Here is a 12365-nt window from a genome sequence, read left to right as displayed (position 1 = left end):
AGGGTTTATTTTATTTTTTTTCATTAATAGGCTGAATGATAGCCAAGATCCCCAGGTAGGGCATTAATTGAGGACAGTGCCTGAAGTCATCTCTCCCGGGCCGGGGGACAGGAAACCTGATACTCCCCTCAGCTCCATGCTGAGGTTTTGTTGAGTTTGTTAGGCTGGAGACCCCTGCCATAGGCTGACGGAATAGAGGCAGTCCCGATGACTCTTTGATTAGCACCCTTGCGATGCCATGTTTCTATCACCACCTACAAAGCTCCAGCTTTCAGACTCACCAGGTGGTGCATTTGAAATGATTTAGTTTGATTTTTGGCCCCTTGTGTTTTTGTCCTTTGGAAATCATTGACCATTTTCTTTCTTCCTTGTGGTAGCCAGCTTCAGTCCATTCTTTAATACAGAGGGAACTATAAAACTTTAATCATTCTGTAATGGAACTGTAACATGAAGAGGGTTTTCAATACACTAGTCCCAGGTGTCTGTGTGTCCTCCTAAGCTATTTGGAAAAAAGCATATAGGGACATCTGCTATGTTGCCTGTGTCAGGATTCTGTCACTCAGGGTTCTGTCACTCGGCCTCTGGCGGTCAAGGGGATTCTGCTCACATCCAGCGTTACGCTGACACTCAGGGGTCCTGGGGCTTTGATGACAGGCTTATTGTCACGTTCATTGGCAAGTTTCAAACTACTCTAATTAGGACATTTTACGTGGCTCACCTATTTATGTTAGACTCTTACATAAAATACAATTATGAAACAATTTAAAGGGGTTGGCTGTGTGTGTGTGTTTTGGCAGTATGCATTGGAAAGGCTTCAGAGAGGGTTGGTTTGTTTAATGGCTTGGTAGTTGATGGATTTAAAGCTTCCCTGGTACTTCGAGCAACTTTTATTTTTCTAAAAAATACTCCTATTTCCTAAAGTGCATTCTATTTTCTTTTCTACTTATTACAGAAACATCCATAAACTGCTGTAGGATATTATACCTGCTCTTCTAGCTTCCCTGTTATCCTCTTTCCCAGTATTGGACTTTTGTATTTCTCGTGCTTACTCATTCTTTGTCTCTTCCATAATCTTGTTTTCTGTTGGCTCCGCCTCCTCTACCCCTCGCATTCCCAGCTGTTACCGGATTTACTAAGCAATGTGATTCTAGCTTTATCTTAGCACTAACCAATTTACCACATTTCTTTTCTTTTCTTTGAGTTCCAAGATGGAATATTTGGGAAGAGTGGATAAACTAATAGTGCTGAAACATACCCCCTAGGTCTTGAACTCTCACATGTTCTTCTGAGGAATAATTTTGGGTGGGAAACATTAAAAGTTGCTGCTAGTACATACACAGAACAGAAGTGTAAATTGTGTCACTGAGAGCACAAATAGAAACTGCCGGCTTACCATTGGATTTTCTTTGTAGTTGTACATTTTAAAAAATAAGTTAGGTGTATTAAAAAGAATTTATTTGGTGTTCTAATGCACATTTGGAAAATAGGTCATTAAAAATAGATTGTTCTATTTTCTAAAAGAGAAATTGGACAGACTTTTAACACTCAGGGCTGACTTCAGAAAAGATGTTACCACAGCACAGCCTTATTCCTGTCCACGTGGTCTGGCTCTTACAAAGCAGACATGTGTGCCAACTTGAGTGCAGTAGGCAGCGGGGATACAGGATGCCCGCTGCAAATGGGCCTGGAAACAGGGTGTGTACTAGGGTGTGATGATTAGGGCCGAGGTTTGCAGCTTGGCAACTCACATATTACTAGTGAGGATGGAATTGCTTGCAGTTTTTCTTCTCGTTAGTAAACTCAGTGCTAAGCAGAATGACTAGGTTAAATTTGTTAACACTAGAGAATAAGATTTCCTTCATGTGCCATTGGGATATATGAGAACGGAAGGTTGATGTGCTTCTTGAAGTGGCTGATTTATGACATATTTCATAATGATAAAGCAGGAAGGCCAACTGAAATATGAAAAAGCATATTTACCATGGGATATATTATAAGGTCAAACCACTTCTTTTGTGTCCCTGTAAAATTAGAAAAATAATACACTCAGAGCTGTTAAAGTGTGATAGAAAAGGAGATGAGACTGGAAAGGAACCTCCAAAAACAGATTTATGGCTAAAGCAGGGAAGATATTTGTCATTAACAAAAAGTCAATGAATTTACATAAGAGCTTTGTGTAGCAGCATTTTTTCCTTTGTTACATGAACCAATTCTTTTTATCCAGGGTATATTGCTCTAATTTTAATATTTTATGCAACAACTTCTGACTCATTTACTCTATGTTTTAATTCTGTGCCCTGATACGGTGTCAGGGCAAAGCCAGGAGGTAAGAGTTGAGTCTGGTTCTGCACTGTGGGTGGCAGGTTCCTGACTGGCTGCCTTTCAGGGTGGACATTAGCAAGAAGCTGGAAGGAGAGAATGGAGTAGAACTCACACCCTGGCATTCCAAATGGGTTTTAAGCCCTGTACCCAATGCCAGTCTCTAATTTTCATTCTGTTTTTAAAAGTAACAGAGAATATCAATACTCTCAATTATTTTAGTATGTCTTGAAGAGTAAAGTATCAGAGACCAGAATTAAATAGTAAGACTTATAGATAATGTAGCAGTTATTCCTAAAACTATTTTTTAAATACATCATACATTTTTTGTTAGCAGTTAATTATGTGCAATATTTGTTGCTTATTAAAAGTTTTGATTAAAAAGAGAATAATCTGCTAAAGGTTGTTCCTGTTGGGTAAAGCTGCTGATCTCCTTTTATGTACTTCTGCCCCATTGTGGACTCTTTGAGGTTAAGGAGGCAAGCAGATCATATGCCAGCTCACTTTTATGGTTGATTCTACTTTGATTTCAGTCTTTGATATATTTTGGTTATGGGGAAACTGTTTCTTTGTAAAGGAACGCTGCTAAGTGTTTGTACAGTCAGATTGTTATTCTGGAGTTGAAGAAAACTGAAATGTGCTCCATATATGATAAGTAAAAATGCCAGGAAAATCGACTTACTTGTTAGGGGTTCTTTTCTTTGTCTGTCTGTCTCTCTCTTTTTTTTTTTTAAGGTACACATTACCCATCATAATATCCCAAACTGATGAGAATATAATAGTTTTGAGTGGTATTACTTTCTTGGCATTATTACTTAAGTTAGTAATACGCTTAGCATGTAAATATGTGTTCTTTTCTAGTCTTTAAAATTTGTGTCCTTGGTTTTAAATCTTGGGTGAGTTGGACAGGATGGATTTAGAAAGTTGGACCTCTCGGTATGGAATAGCGTCATAGGAATTGACTCAAATATGTGTGTTTTAGTATGTGTATGTGAGAATGTGTTTGTTTTATTTATAAGACCTGAATATAAGTGCCAGAGGTTTTATTGGAAAAAAAATGTAACCAATTTTTAATTGAAGCAGGATTAGTCAAGAATCATCAGCACCGACACAAATGTACGTTTGCAGACTGAAGGGAACAGCAAAGCAATTTACAGTCATCTCAATCTCTACTAAAACAAAAATCACATCCAACATGCCACCTGACACCATTTCTCTCTCTCTCTTTCCTTTGCTCCTTGCGATGTGGCATTCATCTCTCCTTGTGCCTCCGTTCTGAAGAGATGACAGTATAGCAACAACTCTGCCACTGAAATCCTGTTCTCTGACCGATATTGGCACCTGCAAAGAGAAACAACCAGTAACAGGCAGCAGCAGCATCAGTAGTAATCTTCCATGATGAAATCTTTACAGGTCAAGAACAAGTGCACAGCTCTTTTTTCACCCCTTCACAGTGGACCATGCAACTAGTTGAAGTGGAAGACAAAGGATTGTCTGCAAGCCTTTTGAACAGTGAAAGAGAATACAGGGCGTTGGTTTTAGGTGAATTGACCCCCAACTATTCTTGAAGTTTGATATCCTCTTTGGTCTTTCTTTCCAGAATGCCATTGTCATCCAGCTTGTCAGACCCATTGTGGTCACAGAAATAAGTTTGCGTATGTGACATTTCTTGTCACTTTATGTTTGAATGGAAATAATGAATGAACAGTGTCATGCCAAGGGGCTTAATCTGTAAGCCTGTATGTTCACCTTTATGACTGTGACCAGGAGAAATCTTTTGGGAATTCTCCCGGTTAAAGCCAACCACATTGCACGTTGGGTTTCTGTAGAACATAGTACAAGATGTTGCTTGTACTGTTTTCAGTGGAAGTAGGCACTAGTTTTCAAGGGAATTCTGGTGAAAATGCATTTACACTAGTAAAAGTCGTGAGGAAAGTTACAAGGTTCTTGACTTGGTACACGCGGGCAAGAAAGATGCCATGAAGAGTGATGGCATTTTACATTTGACATTTATTCTTACTGCTGCTTTTTATGAACGGAGTAGTGGTCTGTAAGGAGTGGTGATGCTGCAAGAACATGAAGCCGACTATAGATGGCAAAGCTGTCCCTGTCTGATCTCCTACTCCCTTACGAACCTACAAACTTCCTTAGCTCTGCTTTTCATATACCTTAACTCAGTGGTAAAGAATGTTCGCTTGCCAAATGAAAGTTTAGAGGAGAAAGTTGTTTTGCTTTAGTGCTTAATGCTAACCCAGCTGTTAAATGGGAAGTGGAATTAAAAGCATTTTGGGGAAAGAATCTTAGAAGCCATTGGTCTGAGCAAAGTTTGATGGATTGTGTCAGTTGAGTCCAGGAATTATTGTTCCCAAGAAGGCAGCTGCTCAGCGTTGGGTTCCTCCTGGCCAGAACTATAAACCCATACTGTTCCCATGTGTAGCTCCAGTGACAGTGTAGAAAACCAGGGATAGAAAAATTGTTCTTTGCTTTAAAAATCTAGAATCTAACTGCATCTTGAGAAAGAGTAAAAAGAACCAGAGTGCTGGGAAGAAGGTAACAGCACTAAAACATTAAACCTGTGTTTACATGCAGGGATTCCAGAATTTCTATACCATAATCCACTTACATTTTAATTCTATTCTGTACAGAATTTTATATTAAGGATTGATTTATGTATTTAAAGGTAGAGTTAGCAGACAGGATGGAGACACAGAATCATTAATAGCTCTTTGTCTGTTGGCTCACTCCCAGAGTGGCTGGGCATAAACAGAATTCTGACATTGTAGGTGGCAGCTTACTGTGCTGTGCCACAGTGTCTGCACCTTCTATAACCTTTTTTTCCTATTTTTTTTTAATTTATGATAAAATTCCATAGACTTCATAGCCTCTTAAAAGTGCTCTTGCATGAATTAGGGCGTAGTGTTAGAACTTTAGTGTTTCAACATTTCATCCCTGTAATGCAGCAGTAACGATGTTTTCCAATATGCTAAATAGTTGCTTCTTGCCTTTCGTTTACATAAATTTATTTGCTTCTCAAAAGATAGGTTTACTGTTTGATTTTGTTTAGCTTAAATTGGATGGCAGAACTGACAGACTGAAATATATTTATTTGCTTACTTTAAGATTTACTGATTTATTTGAAAGGCAGGAGGTACAGAATGACAGGGAAAGACAGAGATGTTGCACCTGCTGGTTCAGTCCTCACATGGGCCACTGGCCAGGTCTGAGCCAAGCTGAAGCCAGGAGCTTCATCAGTCTCTCCTGTGGGAATAGGAAATCAAGCAAACACTTGAGCCATCTTCTGATGCTTCCCCAGGAGTGTTAGCAGGTAGCTGGATAGAAAGCGGGGCAGTCAGGACACAAGTCAGCTCCCGTGTGGGATGCAGGTATTGTAGGCAGAACTCAGACACTGCACCACGACACTGGCCCCAAATCATGCTTAGTTTAATGGTCATTGCCAGTTTAGACTTTGACTATATATATATATCCATGCATCTGTAGAGAGAGTAAAGTACCATCTCCCTTTCTTTCCAGAAAAGGACATGCAGTGTAGGGACAGGAAGATATTGGTAGTGGAAAAGTGGAATTAAATTTATTTTGATGTAAAAAAGTTTGAAGTGCCTGCAGTCTTTTTCTTAATGCACGTTTTTCATGAACTTCCTGGGAGCATGGGGTGGGAGGATTGATTGATTCATGGGCAGAGTTAGAGGTCTTCCATCTGCTAGTTCACTCCCCAAATGGGCACAATGACCAGGGCTGGGCTGGGTTGAAGCTAGAATCCTGACGTTGCATCTGCATCTCCCATGTGGGTGGTCGTGGCTCAAGTACTTAGGCCATCTTCTACTTTTCCCAAGCACGTTAGCAAGGTGCTGGTTTGGAAGTGGAGCAGGTGGGCCTTGAACCAGTGCTTAGATGGAATGCTACACCACAATGTTGAAACTCTCCTTACCCCTGAACTTTTTTTTTTTAACAACTCCAAATATAGTTAGGAAAGAAACCTGTGGCAATTTCATAATTTTTTCTTTCTTTTTCTCTGATCCCTCCCCCTACATCTCAATCACAGTCAAACAAAAGTGTTATTACAGGGCAGTTATTTTAAATTGAATAAATTCAGACTTGCTTTTTCTGGGTACTGTTTTGTTTGCTGATTAGTTGGCTCCTTGTCTTGTATCCCCACAGGATGTGGGAAATCATACAATCTGGTGACATACGTTGGTAATTTTCTCCTTTTTTTCTACACAGCTTTCTTTCCATCATCTTTTCTCTCCACCATCTTTTAATAATGGCTTTTGTTAATTTTACCTTTCATTTCCTGGTGTTAAACTTTGAAGGACTGTAAAAATAATTTTTAAAATTAAAAAGCTGTTTTTTTTTAAGGGTTGTGAGATGTTAACTGCTAAGGAACTAACATCTAACATTCATATTACTGAAATGAAATTGGTGTTAAGTTTTTGTAACCTCATTGTATTCTAGTTTTCTTAAACCAGATAATGTTATGAAGATATTGAATAGACTGTCTCAAATTCTGTTTTTTCCTGTCCCGTCACCATTTTTGTAATATACCACGCAAAAATTCTTGTCTTTTACCAACACTTACAGATTACAGTCAAACCAAGAATGACACATCAGCTACTACCTGCCTTATTTTGGTTTTCTAAAAAGACTGTTCTTAGAAATTAAGTTTTTTTTTTAAAGATTTATTTTATTTTTATTGGAAAGGCAGATATACAGAGAGGAGAGACAGAGAGGAAGATCTTCCGTCCAATGATTCGCTCCCCAAGTGAGTGCAACAGTCGATGCTATGCTGATCTGGAGCCAGGAGCCTCTTCTGGGTCTCCCACGGGGTGCAGGTTCCCAAAGCTTTGGGCCGTCCTCGACTGCTTTCCCAGGCCACAAGCAGGGAGCTGGAAGGGAAGAGGGGCCACCGGGATTAGAACCGGCGCCCATATGGGATCCTGGGCGTGCAAGGCGAGGACCTTAACCACTGCGCCACTGCGCCGGGCCCGAAATTAAGTTTTTTAGTTGAGATAACATATAGCATACATTCTGAATTTACTAAATAGCTGTTACATAGTTAATTTTTTTCAGGAAATATCTTGGCTTCACATATGCTAAAACATTTTTTAACTCCTTCAGTTTCCGTTTTTATGCCTATGCATTCCAGGTTTTGTTTGTTTGTTTTGTTTTATTTTTTAAGAGTTGTTTTGAAAGTTGGAATTACAGAGAGGGAGGAAGAGACAGAGATCTTCCAGTGATGGTTTCAGTGGTCCCAGAATGACTACAACAAGCAATACAGTGCCAAGTAAGCCGAAGCCAGGAAGCAGGAGCTTCGTCTGTCTACCTCGTGAGTGGCAGGGACCCAGACAGGCAGGACACCCGTGTGGGGTGCTGGTATCACAGGTGGTAGCTTACCTGCTGTGCCACAATGCCAGCCCTTTTACTTTTCGTTTTCATTTAATAATTGCTTGTTGAGAGATGGCTATTTTGAGAAATGCTTAGGAATACTTGAAACTTCCTGCAATTTTTGTTTTGGAGAGGCAGAAATAGTGAGCTCCCATCTGCTGGCTCATACTCCAGATGCACACAATGGCAGGGGTTGGGCTGGGCCAAAGCAGGAGCCAAGGACGCAGTGCAGGTCTCCTGTAGCAGTGGCAGGGACACAACTAGAGTCATGTCTGCTTTGCGAGCAGGAAACTAATAAGCCAGACACTAAGCCCAAGCACTCGTGTGTGGGATAGGCCGAGGGCCAGCTCCTGCCCAGCGGCTGCTTGCTGGAAGCAGAGCTCTGGCATACTTATACCTCGAGCTTAGGAAGTTGAGCCGGTGGGACGTGAAGTTGCTACGAGAGACTTTGAAGATAAATGGAAAACATTTCTGTGCTGGAGGCCAGTCAGGGAGACACTGTTCTGGTTAAGTTGCTGTGTCATTTATTTTTTTCAGATAAAATTTTAAAAAGCATTGGAGTACTTAACAAGGAAATGCTGACATCCGTTTGTGTACATGTATGACTTATCAAGTAATTCAGGATGTTTGAGTGTTTTAAAATACTGTTCAAACAGCTGTAGTGTCATTAGTTTGCCTGTTGTTTAAACCTGTAAAAGCCATGTCCCTTTATTGTGCATTTGATCTCCAGACTTCGTCCCTCCCTCTTTAAAGCAGTCTCTGCTTAGCCCTGTCCCGTCTGCATTTTCAGAGATGACATCTATCTCTTTCTTTCTTCTAAGTCTTATTTCATTAACTGCTCAGCTGCTGGAAGAGTCCAGGATGTGACGTGGTATCCTTCTTAGGCCCATCTAGCTGGTAAGGTTGTTACAGATCCAGCCAGGCTCTGCCATGAGTGGGCGAGTTCTGTTCTAGGTTGAATTCAGAGCAGTTGTGAGCCCCTGTCATCCTTGCTTCCCAAGCCCTTTGCAAAAAGTTGATGTTGGGCATGGCTTGAGGTGTTATAGTGAGAGTCAATCCAGGGGGGCCTGTCCTAAAGGAGCCTGTGGGGAGAGCTTTGCGGATAATCCAGAGCAAAGATAGATTAGCTCTTGCAATCCCTGTAGACTGGACCTTGCCTCTTTCTGTTCCGAGAGGCTCCTGGACAGTACGGCCCTGAAGTTTGTCAGGGTGTGTGTCATTAGATGCTCAGGCCACCACAACAGGAACCAGACTAGGTGGCATACTCAGCAATATTCTTGCATGGTTCTGGGATCTAGTTCCGCCAGATCAAGGTCTGAGAAGGTTTGCTTTCTGGAGAGGACTGCCCAGCTCTGCAGCTGGCTGCCTTCTCGCTGATCCTCCCTGGCCTTTACTTCTGAAGGAGTGGTGCATCTCTTGTGAAGACACTGATCTGCCCTGAGAGCCACATGTTCATGGCCTGACCAGTGCTAATCACCTCTCGAACATCCGTCTCCAAAGGCCGCATGGCGATAGTAAGGCTTCAGTGCATGTGCAAGCACTGGGTTCCTAGCGGAGTGTTACCTTTGGTCATTAGGGTTTGAGAGAAATTTCTTGGCCTTGCAGAGTGACCTTCTCCCTGAAAAATGTATCACTCTGAAGGTGCAAGGTATTAAGAAGTATTAAGTTACAAGGTGATAGATAGAAATGTGTTTCACTGTGATGAATAGACAGTTAAATGTATCTGTATATAAATTTCAGTTTTCTCTCCCTTGATTCTTCCTCTTAACATACTCCAAATCCAACCCCTTTCTGCCTCTAACTTTTTTTTTCCCTTCGAAAATAAATAACAAAACCAAACAACAACAACAAAAAAATTTAAAGAAGCTTAGCTAAGCTTTCCTTTTGTAGGATTTTTATAAATATTAGTTGTATTTTCTAGAAGAAAAAGGCTTACTGAAATGTACTGGTATTTACTTGTTGACACTGACACTACCACTACATAGACATTCGAAGATTTAAAAAGAATTGCAATTATATGCATTGGCAGTGTAGTCCAGTCTTGATTTTTTAAAAAAGATTTATTTATTTATTAGAAAAGTGGACTTGCAGAGAGAGAGATTTTCCAACTGTTGGTTCACTCCCCAAAAGGCCACAGGTACTGGGGCTAAGCCAAGCAGAAGCCAGGAGCCTAAAACTGCATCTGGGTCTCCCACATAGGTAACAGGGCCCAAGCACTGTGCCCCCTTCCTGTGCTTTCCCAGGGAGCTGGGTCAGAGGTGGAGCAGCCGATGCTGGCATTGGTGGCTGTGACAGTTGAAACTTCTGTAACTCTGTAAAATTTTCTTCTGTGATTTTGCTGTTGAAATAGTATATCCATGTCAAAATGCCAAATAAAAGTCAATGATTCAGCCAGCATTTTAATAGACCTCGTATAATTTTATCAAATCTTTTCAATTTTTGCCAGCCTAGCCACTCCTTAGGAGCTTCTTGGCTGTGCTGGTCACAGCCTGGCTGAGGTGGCGGAGGGCGGACTTAGTTGTTACAGATAAAGTATTTTAAATAGCTAAGTTAAAAACTAGGGTGCATGTGGAGTTCATTGTTTCAAAATGTTTAAATTTGTTGTGTCCTTATGAATCTATATTAAATTGCTCCTTGTTTTCTTAAGACTGGAAACATTTGTGACTAAAGATGTATTAAACAAGAAACTTGTATGTCAGATAGTTTATTTAATGTATCTAGTTTAGGAAAAATCTCCCAAAGATTCATCTTCATTTAAATTTTTTTTAAGCTTTCTGTGTGTTGTCTTAGTACCTTGTATGCATTACATGTCTTTGCAACAAGTAGTGGTTAAGTTTCACTTTAAAGTAGTAAAAATAGTTGCAAGGGTCAAGAGGAGTGCAGACAGCCTTCTTGTATTTTGCTTTGTAACTCTGAAGATTTTATTTTTGTCCGTGATATTTAAACCATTTATTTCAATTTAAAACTTAGGAGTGGGTTTAATAGAGTTTATTCCCCCTTTAAAATAAAAAGCACTTTCAAAGTAATTTCAAAACATTTAATTTTGAAAGGTAATAGATTATTTAAATATCAGTAGCTAAGTCATGGGAAGACACAGAGGAGCTAAGAAAACAATGAACAAGTTCAGAAAGAGCTCGCAGTCCACATCTGGATTGATCATCTGCATTGGTGCACACATGGGCCACAGTAGTCTGTGTCTATTCAGTCCACAAGTATCTTAAAAATACTCCACAATGGACATATCTACAAGTCCTCATTGGTGATTTGGTATGTTTTTATCCATTTGTTAATATTCAGATTATATTGATAGCAGAAAGCTTCCATGAGAGAGATCTTGCTTACTTATTTTAGTGTCTACTTTAAAAAGCGTAGTGAAAACCACCCAATTTAAGTCATGAACAATTCAATTATAGATGTTAAATGATAGCTAAAGTAATTTTGATATTTGTGTACATCTGAGGATCTAACAGAAATCTTAAGTTTCTGGTTTCATTCTTACAACAATTACAGTGGTATCTGCCCAGAATGAGTGATGGGACTGCGTGAGGGCTGTTTGTATTCCAGTTGTGTAAGGGTTAGGAATAATTCGTAGTTTTTGTTTCTATCTTTCTTCCTGTTAAATATTTAAAAGATGTTTTAAAATATCTTCATTTTATTTGTTTTGCACTAGTAAATCATTTCCTTTTAAATTAAAATTTGGATAGACCAGAAATAAAATATTCAGCTCATTTTGTGTCATAAGTGAATTTCAGGCTACCTTAATTCACTTTTAATATAGACATGATAAAAATGCATTTCATGTGTGTCGTTACAGAACGAAGCCCAGCATCTCATTAGGTACAGGTTTTTACGTGGCAGATGATTTCATGGAACAGGCTTTGCATCACCTCTCCCCCTTTCAGGAATTGAAAAGAGAGATTTAGTCCCTAAGCGCAGTAGTATTTTATATTACATTCTTCTTTCCATCACTGCCAAAAAATGTTTGAGGCATGGCTAAAAATATCTTTTTATATCACAAATAAATTGAGCTTGTTATAGTCCCCTCTCTTCATTTTCAGGAAGAGGCAGAGATCCAGGCAGAACTGGAACGCTTGGAAAGAGTTAGAAATCTTCACATACGGGAGCTCAAAAGAATAAACAACGAAGATAATTCACAGTAAGTCATGATTTGTATTTCACAGTTGTACTTGAGAAAAGCCAGCCTGTCTGTGTCCTCCCCACTGTGGAAACACGAAGCTTACGTGCCCTTTCCTGGCATGTCCACACGCAGGGACCCAGAGGCCCTTCTCGAGCTCATACCCCGGCTGCCTCAGACACGTGCATCCGTCCCAAGGCTTGTGTTCCTCTTGTGGGGTGTCTGTGGATACCTGAGGGACTTAGTCCTTGTTCCACCCTGAGTATTGACTGGCGAGCCTGCGCTCAGGCCGCCTTGCCTGACCCAGCAGGAGCTGCCTCAGCCCGTGCCTCCGGCCAGGGTCCTTTCCCTGTGTCCCCCAGAGCAGGCATGACTGTGGCAATGCAGATGTTGCTGCCTGGGAGGAGGGACTTAGTTCTGTTCTTACCTGCATCCCCAGGACCTACACCAGAGGCTGGCCTGTAAGTATTTGCTGGCTGAATACCAATGTCACTGTTAAGGCAGTGAAGTT

At 40.4% G+C, this 12365-nt stretch overlaps 1 protein-coding gene across 2 annotated transcripts in view; it reads left to right on the top strand.

Moving 5' to 3' along the window:
- The window catches only part of TLK1 (tousled like kinase 1), a 143471-nt gene that overhangs the window by 117636 nt on the left and 13470 nt on the right, over window positions 1-12365 (top strand). For both annotated transcript variants that reach the window (XM_040971701.1, XM_040971702.1), the window contains one exon: window positions 11778-11875. In XM_040971701.1, the coding sequence (XP_040827635.1) occupies window positions 11778-11875 (98 nt within the window). The remainder of the gene's footprint in view (window positions 1-11777; window positions 11876-12365) is intronic.

The sequence above is a fragment of the Ochotona curzoniae genome, unplaced genomic scaffold (assembly GCF_017591425.1).
Source record: "Ochotona curzoniae isolate NIBS_2020 unplaced genomic scaffold, NIBS_Ocur_1.0 contig_2210, whole genome shotgun sequence".
Taxonomy (NCBI): Eukaryota; Metazoa; Chordata; class Mammalia; order Lagomorpha; family Ochotonidae; genus Ochotona; species Ochotona curzoniae.
Note: the sequence above shows the minus strand (reverse complement) of the source record. Positions and strands in the feature narration are given on the sequence as shown.